General features: G+C 40.1%; 1 protein-coding gene across 2 annotated transcripts; it reads right to left on the bottom strand.

Annotated features, from left to right (window-relative positions):
- Positions 1-3309: 3309 nt before the first annotated feature.
- LOC144367765 (uncharacterized) lies at positions 3310-6917 on the bottom strand. Of its 2 annotated transcripts, XM_078024926.1 has the most exons (4): positions 6771-6917; positions 4778-5007; positions 4249-4300; positions 3310-3531 (listed from the first exon to the last, which is right to left on the bottom strand). In XM_078024926.1, exons 1-4 carry the CDS (start codon positions 6908-6910, stop codon positions 3327-3329), a joined length of 627 nt encoding a protein of 208 aa, XP_077881052.1. In that variant the 5' UTR covers positions 6911-6917; the 3' UTR covers positions 3310-3326. The 2 variants fall into 2 exon arrangements, with proteins under 2 accessions (XP_077881052.1, XP_077881053.1); XM_078024927.1 differs by lacking the exon at positions 3310-3531 and having other exon boundaries at positions 3990-4300.
- Positions 6918-8949: the final 2032 nt, after the last annotated feature.

Below are 8949 nucleotides of genomic sequence, written 5' to 3'. Positions count from 1 at the left end.
CAACTGTGAATAGTGTCTCTTGAGGATTTAGTGGAGTAGTCTGTATACAGAGATCCCTTGGTAGTGGTTACAGTTCACACATGTATTTTATTTTTGTTTCTGAAATTTTGTGACACTGAGATTAAACTTTTGCATCACTGAACCTCAGTGGAAATGGGAAAAAGAAAAAGATGGTCACACCTGAAAAGGCACGGACTAAAGCAAGGGTTGGAAAATAAATTTAGTCAGTTAATTTTACTATAAAACATTCTGATACAGTGAGACATCAGACTTCTGCTCTTCCTAAAAACTGATTTAATGAGTAAAGACTCCCAAGAATTTCAAAAGTTTATTTGAGGAAAAGTTGAACTCTACCTTGAGTGAGAGGCAAGAAGAATATATTTTTTTCTCTACATACTCTATAAAGCTTCTACCACTCATGGCTCGTGTTCAACAAGAGTGACATTCCTGGGAATTGTGGAGAGAAATGCTCTCTGCTGTCTGAATAACTGGGTCAGTTCCCCATCATGTACACTGGCCATTGACAATTTACATGATAACATAACTCTGAGATGGAACAGATGATTCAACATGTAATCTATGGAGGAAAGAATCATTTGTGCTCCTTTGGGTTGAAAACTACAACAATGTATGGTGAAACAGAAACAGGAATGATTAATTGAAGGATAGCCTTCTCAGAGGAAGTTGAGAAAGTGCATGAACACTCAAGAACCATAAAAGACCTCCACAATGATTTTTGAATATTCTATCTCATGAAAAGAAGAGAAGAAATCATAAGAAAATAAATGCAATTTCCAAGGACACTGCAGAAGGAATGAATTAACCCCTTTAAAGACTGAGGTCTGACCAATCCTTCCTGGAAAAAGTTGTAGTGATGTCTGTGAGATGCTTCTAATCCCCTCCTCCTAACTCCAGTCTACCTGTAACTATGGCTGGCACATTGCAGACCAGGATTAAAAAAAACTGACCTAGCAGGAAAAATAACAAAGCTTCAGATCCACCTGACCTCTACACCTGCTGAGAAACAAAATGGTCTCCTGGCTCTTCAGGCATATGTCTCAGCCTAGATAGTGGAGTTGAGTGCAGAGAATTTGTGATTTACCAGGGAGACAAGTTGCATTCATCTGAATTAGGATAAGAGTACTCACTGGTTCCATCCACAGTAGAGCTGACTTTAGGCTCATGTGATGGGAACACAGAGCTTATGACAAGTTCTTGTGTGTCACATGAATTAGGATGACCAGAGTACTGAAAATATTTTTCATCCAGCTGGAGGTCATTCTCTTCCTCTTCCTGAAATTCACTGTTGACACTGCTGAGACAGCTGAGGCAGGGAAGAACAAAAGATGAAATCATGGTGATTTAGAAGTTACAGTCTCCCAGCTGGTCCCGATTCAAAGCTGAAGGGTGGAGTCCAAAACAGGTGCCTCCCTTCAAAAATGATCCAGAAAACCATTTTCATCTCAAGGACATAGTTTAGGTGCCACGGTATGAGAGAGACCAAGGGCCACCAGTGCTCAGTGTAGTGATAACAAGATAACAAGCTAATGAGGAAGGAGGCTTAACTCACCTATAAGACACAGTCACAGAAAAATCACACAATGAGAAGCAAAGCAGGGGCCAACTTTGTGCATAAAGCATGGTGAATTTTAGACACAAGTGTCTGATCAATAGTCTCCTGAATTCAAGAGTCTCAGAGACATTTTGCCTTCTTTGCACATCCATATTATGATATGATATCATTTGTATTCTATCTATTTTTTTCTTGCTATGGAATACCTGTTGATGAGCTCAGGCTAACAGTACAGAAATGATTTTTGAGTCTCATCCTGAGTTTGACATTTACAAAGGGAACATATGATTTATTTAAGATCTAGAAGTGCCCAAGGCTGCTCAGTTATTCTTGAGAAGACTTACGCTTACAATACTATAAAGAAGACAAAGAATTTTGCTGATGGGTTCCATCATCTTGGGTTGAATCAACAACTTCACTGCAATCAGCACTCCTACTGTGCCTTTAAGAAACTTTGACTACATTTGACCTCATGCTCTGTACTTTTAGGATTCCTGCACCCCTTTTATTTTATCCATTTTTTTCTAGCCCCTGGTCATTCATTGTTACCTGAAATAAAGTGACTCTTCTTTATCATTGTCCTCATTGTCATGGTGTTCTGTAAACATATTCAGAAATGTAGAGGTCATTAAATAACTCCCCTTCACTCATTCCAATACAGACACCTCCCTCAGAAGAAGACATAATTTATGTATATATAATTCAGGGAGCAACTAAGGGACTTAACCTGGGAGAACTCATATATTGAGTTTAAAGAAATGGTCTGAAATGCTATGCTGATCCATCATGCACAACGTCTCTGACTGGGGGGATCATTATGGAATGCTCTTCATGTAATTGGACAAAGTCAAAATGCATTTTGGTCTCCTGATCCCTGGATACTCATCCAGGTTCTTCTGGATTTCACTAACTGCAGCTTCCTTCCTTCCACAAAGCTCATTCCAACACTTAGTGGCTCTGGGCCCCCTCACAATTCTCAAATAGAACCAGTTTCATTCTCTATAAAGAGGATTAAAAGCCCTGAGCCTCATTTTTCTCAATACTAGGGATTTTTTTTTTTTTTTTTTGAAGATCGAAAAGTTAACTTTGGCAGTGTACTAGAAGGAAATTCCTCTTTCAGAACTGTTCTGGTATAAATCAATATTATTACCACCTGATTCTAGCATTTTAATGGAAGCAAAATTAACCATTTCAATGTTCTCTCTCTTTTATGTTTTTGGTACCGGCGATTGAACTTAGCGGCACATGACCACTGCACTACATCCCCGGGCCTATTTTGTATTTTATTTAGTGATGGGTCTGAGTTGTTTACTGCCTTGCTTTTTCCTGAGGCTGGCTTTTTAAATTTTTAAATTTTTTTTTTAGTTTTAGGTAGACATATAATATCTTTATTTTTTATTTTTTTATGTTGCCGAGAGTTGAACTCAGTGCTTCATGCATGATAGGTGATTGTCCTACCACTTGAGCCACATCCCATGCCCTCTGAGTTGGCTTTAAACTCAAGATCCTCCTCCCTCAACCTCCTGAGCAGCTGGGATTATAGCCTTGTGCTTGTAATCAAAGAATTAAACATGAGCAAGAACACTTAGGAGACATAAGTTGTCCTAGGTTGTAAGAATAAGGTCATGCAGAGCCCTGATATGCACACACATAAATGGTACCTGTGAGTAGGTTACAGTCTCTACAACTTCCCTGATCTTTTTAGTTCTAGGTTTACCATCCTGAATTTGTCACTGGACCCTCAGAAGTATAATTAATAGAAGTGCATTTGTGTTTTAATGGGGTAGTCATGAGCTGCAGCTAGACAAAGGGAAACTTCATGCTCACCCAAGAGATCAGCACTGAAGCAGGTGGGCTGGTGGCTATCTGATGATTCAGAGTGACTGGGGCAAGTGTTACAGCCCTCATTCAATACGTCCTGCAGGATTTCTTTCTCCTCCTGTGGGGCTTGTCTCAGACTGGAGGGATAAAGAGTACAATTAAACGAGAGGATTAAATATGAGTCCCAGTTGGTCTAAATAGAGGCCTAAGGGAGTGGTCACAGAAGGGCAAGAGGGTACTCCTTTCAAAGAGAAAGAAAATGATCCTCCTAGGATGTGGGCAGGGTGCACATGTCTTTATGACAGGAGATAGGAAGAGGGGCTCAATCTACTGACTAGAAAAGAGCTGAGGACAGACACTCCACTCTCCCTGTGTGATACAACCATGAGCCACAGCATACACAGAAAATGAACTTTATGTGTGTGTTTGTGAGCACATTTGTATATGTGTGTGTGTGTGTGTGTGTGTATGTGTATTCCCCCCACCCAAGGTTATGACATCCCTGCCAAAAAGTCTTATCAACCAGAAAGAAATAGATTTATATCTCATACTCAATGGACCCATACAAGACAGGAGATGTAGATTCTGTGAGGTAAAAAAAAAAAAAAAAAAAAAACATTTAGTTAGTTTGATTATTTCTAGTTGGATACAGACAGACAAGAACCACAGAGAAAAGAAAAACACCTCCTTAAAAGATGGACTTCTTCCATGGTTGAGGAATGCAGTCATACCAGCAGCTTGTGTTTGCCTTTGCATGTGAATAGTGTGGACACTTTGTACCTCTTGGTTTGCTCATCTGGGGACCCTCCTCATATTTAACCATCCTCTTCCAGGCTCTTAACACTCATTGTTACCTGGGAACCAGTAATTCCTGTACTTTTCCACTCTCCTCCTCTGCACCACTCCCTGAAATCAAATTCAGAAATGTCCAGTCAGTCAATGAGTAGTTTCTACATCACTCACTGCAAACACAGGGGAAGCCTGAACTCAATGGAGAATCATTAGTCCCAGACCTTTACCAACATGACCGTTATATGTCTGTGGAACTGATATGGTACAGACTGGATCCTAATATAAAAGATTTGAGCTATTCTTGAGGATGAAAAGGCATTTTCATGTCTCCAGTAGAAATCAGTAACTGGGAATTAACCTATGCCCACCCTACACTTCCCTGTAAACTAGAAGTTGCTATAGTCTTTGTGTTTCATTATTCCACTGTTAGTAAACTGAAGGCAAAATAACAATATCTTTACTTCTAGAAATGATGGATTTCCTTTTGATGAAAGAAAAGAGGAGAAAAAGTTTTGGAGAAAATCTTTTTCTCAGAGGGGAAACAGACAATCATACCTCACTTTAGTGACCATAAACCTATCTGCAACTTACGATATTTCTGGAACTCGTTGGCCAGGGTATACACGGTAGATTGACATAAGATGAATTTTTCTTCCAGATCACGGAAATTCAGTTTGTGTTCTTGTAATTCGGCTTGTAGTCCCCGTATGATTTCTTTCAATTTCATCTGAGGTTCTCCGTCAAGGTTCATTTCAGCCCCTCCATCAAGGGAAGGGCTGAAGAATACTGCCATGTTTGTACAGTAAATGTACAGCCAGGCCCTGCAAAGAGGAAACCCAAACATGTTATGGGTTAAAAACAAGTGAATCCAAGAGCTGGATGCAGTGGCAAACGCCTATAATCTCAGAGGCTCAGAAGGTGAGACAGAAGGATCTAGAGTTAGAAGTCAGCTTGAGCAATGACAAGGTGCTAAGCCACTCAGTGAGACCCTGTCTCTTAATAAAATACAAAAAAGGGCTGCATATGTGGCTCAGTGTTTGAGTGCTTCTGACCCAAATATTTAAAAAAAAAATAAAATAACCCAAGTAGAATTCATTGGGATTAAGGGAAGACAGCAGCTGTCACGATTCACTTACTGTTGAGAACTAAGTACTCAGCAGTCCACAACACTTCAAACTCCTTCACCTTTCAAACAAGGATTAACACACCTGAGTCTATAGCATGGACTCAAGACAGAAATGAGGAGGTAGGGCTGAGTGCGCTAGGTAACAGTCTAACAGAATCAGAAGGTGGGAGATGTCACGGAATGTGGCAGCCTCTGCCTTCCAATGGCCTCATGATGGCTGACCCACTGGTTTCCTCAGAAGGTCACTACAGATGTAGACCACCACTCATTGGGCAGTCTCAGTACTTGTGTACCCTCATGGCAACATTACCAACTTTTCTTTGTTCCCTTCTCCAAACACCATATTTCACATTACTCCTACAGGTATATCTTGAGAATCCTCGAAGTAAAAATGGTTTCCCAACAAGTTAAAATTATCTACAGGACTACCCAGTGGTCACCTCATTATTTCCTTAATAATAAAGTGGATCATAAGGCTTTTCCTAAAGGGAACAATGCAAAACTGTCAATGTAACATAGTCATAATGTTCTTCTCTGAATATGCAGCCATTATTTCAAAATCCACTAAAAATACAGAACAAAGAGTAAACCATGAGTGTTTGAAATTGTGTTCTGCACTCTCTTAATATTATTTTGTTATACTCTATTTTTATTGTGGCCTCTTTTCTCTCACTGGGACATCTGTTGGCATATAGGACTCTGAAGGAATTCCTCACTTATTACAAAAGTTCCAATTGGCTCAGGCAATAGGAACATGGAAAGGAGAATAGAAACATGGAGGGGAGTCATGCTAAGTCTTTGTGAACCCTCAACTGTGGGACACTCATTGGAAAGAAAATTTACAGATCCCTCTTACTAAGTCCAAAGCAGATAATGTCCAGTGCTGACTCTGCTCTTCATGGCAATCTTCCCTTCACTAGGTCAGGCTACTGGTGTCTGCAATCAATGTTCTCACCTACTGAGAACCATGGCTGAATCTGAAGCAGATACGTTAAGCTCTTTTCAGTAAGGATTGGATACCCTTCCTAGCATGCTGCAGGGAAATGAGCCCTGTGCTTTATCTGTAGGACCTCAGCAAATGCATTCATTTGCTTTAACCCACTTATAATGTAAGTTCTCTAGATACATGGAGATTTTACATTTTACACACGTCACAGGGTAAACTGAGGAGCAAAGCAGGGGAGTTAGTTTATTCTGCTTCTATGAACACAAGAGTCATGGACTCTCATCCACTTGAATGTCAGAAAGCCTGGCTTTTAGCCCCACCTTCCTCCCTTTGGACTGCAAACCTGAAAATTACTTCAATTATTTACCTGCATTTGAAATGAAGTTTGAGTAAAAACAAGAGTTGAACTTTGAGGAATGACAATATTAGTTTGTTTTGAAGTGGATAGAAAATGCTGAGGTCTAGAGAAAACATCACAATAATCTTCGCAAGGAAGAACTTATGTGTCTTACTTATCCTGCCTCTTTCTCCAGCTGGCCAGAACATACTCAGTATCTGTTGATGTCATCAAAATCATCTTCAGATCTTGAGAATATGGATTTCTATGAGCCAAACTGGAGAGCAGGTGTTGGTCTGAGAAGTCATACATCATTATGCTGGGACCTGTTGGAAACAACCAGTAGGGGGATCAACCTGACTACCAACATTTTTTGATACAGCTCTGGCTACACTCATCAATTAGCCCACTATCAATTCTTTCACTTGCTGTTCACCAGACTGACAGTTCTTTAAAGCTAAGATAATGTTCTACCCATCTCTGTGTTCACAGTTTCCAGTGAAGACCAAGCACTGAGGCACCTGGCAGGATACACTAAATGAGTGCATAAAAGTGGTTGCCTACCACTGTCTTTACAATGAAGTCCCTTTACAGTGTCATCTAAAGCCTTCTAGTTAGTGTCCCCTTCAATGATTCCACAAGTGCCACATACAGAGTCTTGCACATAACTCTGCATGTGAAGAAGAGAAAACTACCCTAAAAACACTTTCTTTCCCACCTATAATCCACATTGCACTCGGGTTTGTAATTGGGGCTCTTGCCAGTTTTAAATTTTTTTATTAAATTTTTAATTTGTATGAAAGTTAAAGGTTGACTGAAGAAAAGGCTTACAGTTGACTTACTCTTATTCTAAAAGATAGGTGTTAGAAAAGAATCCATGTGCCAGTGATTTAGGAAGACCATGCCTTCCAGGAAAAAGAGGCAGTGGAGCTGAGGGAGCTGGGAAGAGAAGGCAAAACAGCCTACAAAGTGTTATTTCAGGGACAGCTCCATGTGTTTAAAGGACAATTTTTATAGTATTTGGACACTGAGTTGACTCTGCGTCAGTGTGGCAGTTACAGAGAAGAGCAGGACAGCAGCTTTGGATACAGAAAAGTGTTCAGAGTGAAAACCACAGGAGTGAGTCAACCTTATGCATAACCAAAGTTGAATTTTACACTCTCCTATCAAGTGAATATAGCTTCCTGCATGTGGAAGGTCCCAGAGAACTTGTGCCTTCTACCTACACAATATTTTGCTATGTTGTTGCTTTGTGTGTAGCTGCTGTTTTTGCTATAGCAGAACTGTCCAGGATCTTGGAATAACACTTCAGAAAGAAGTTACTCATGTCATTCTCATTTTAATTCTTTCAAAGGAACAAGTGACTCTTTTAACGGAGAAAGTCCCCAAGTCTCCTCAGACAGATGATAAAAATGCTCAACAGAAAACAGGCAATTCAGAGTGGTTTAGCAAGGGAAACCAGTGACACCAGCAGATGGTTTTTACCTTTGCAGCTATTTTGGCCTGTTTATGTGCTCTTTTTGTCTGATAATTACCCTCCCATGATGATTCCCTGGGGGCCAGTGATTCAAGTGATGCTTTTCTTCATCATGATGCTCTTCACTATTTCCTACAACTGAATTTATTAAACTCCCTTTAGATATTAGGCAGTTCTATCTCATCCATTACAAACTGTAGCCTTTCATGGCACAGAGAAAATATCGGTATGAATTTAGAAAGATCTCATGCATTTCTTTAAAGAAATGGCCTGCCCAGGTATTCTTATCCATGAAACAAAGTGGCCCCCATAAAGTAGATCTCACGAGCAGCATGCTAGTTGTTTAACTGGGCAGAGGGGAAAATGTCCTTTTTTCCCCACATGAACAGAAACTGGAAACAACTGGTGAATGCTGGTAAATTTCAGCTATACCTACCTCCCATTACATGGCTGCTTCCCAGGCACAGTGATTTACTTCCCAATACGCCTTTCATAGAAAACATATTCATTCCTCTTCAGGGAAGAAAGACAACCCTGTCCCATGACACTCCATACATCTAGGAACTACACAGGACCCTCCATGCCTGCTCCTATCACTTAACCAGGGAAAATTCTCTCCATGTCACTTCTTAAGTATTAAAGTGTACCCTACATCCCACCCTCAGATTTTACTACTTCAACTCCCTAAAACAAACCCTGAGAGTGACTTTAGAAAGTACACTCATAAACATTCCCTGTTTAGATGCTACAGCTATCATGCCATGTGCATTTTAAGCGATATTTTTGAGAAGAGAAAACATAACCAGAAAAGATAAATCTCCCTTGGCCCACAATTAAATCAGCCTGCAAATTCCTTAAAAGTTTTCTTTCTTAGGCC

The sequence above is a fragment of the Ictidomys tridecemlineatus genome, chromosome 11 (assembly GCF_052094955.1).
Source record: "Ictidomys tridecemlineatus isolate mIctTri1 chromosome 11, mIctTri1.hap1, whole genome shotgun sequence".
Lineage (NCBI taxonomy): Eukaryota > Metazoa > Chordata > Mammalia > Rodentia > Sciuridae > Ictidomys > Ictidomys tridecemlineatus.
The sequence above is the reverse complement of the archived record's forward strand: the minus strand, read 5'-3'. Positions and strand labels throughout refer to the sequence as shown.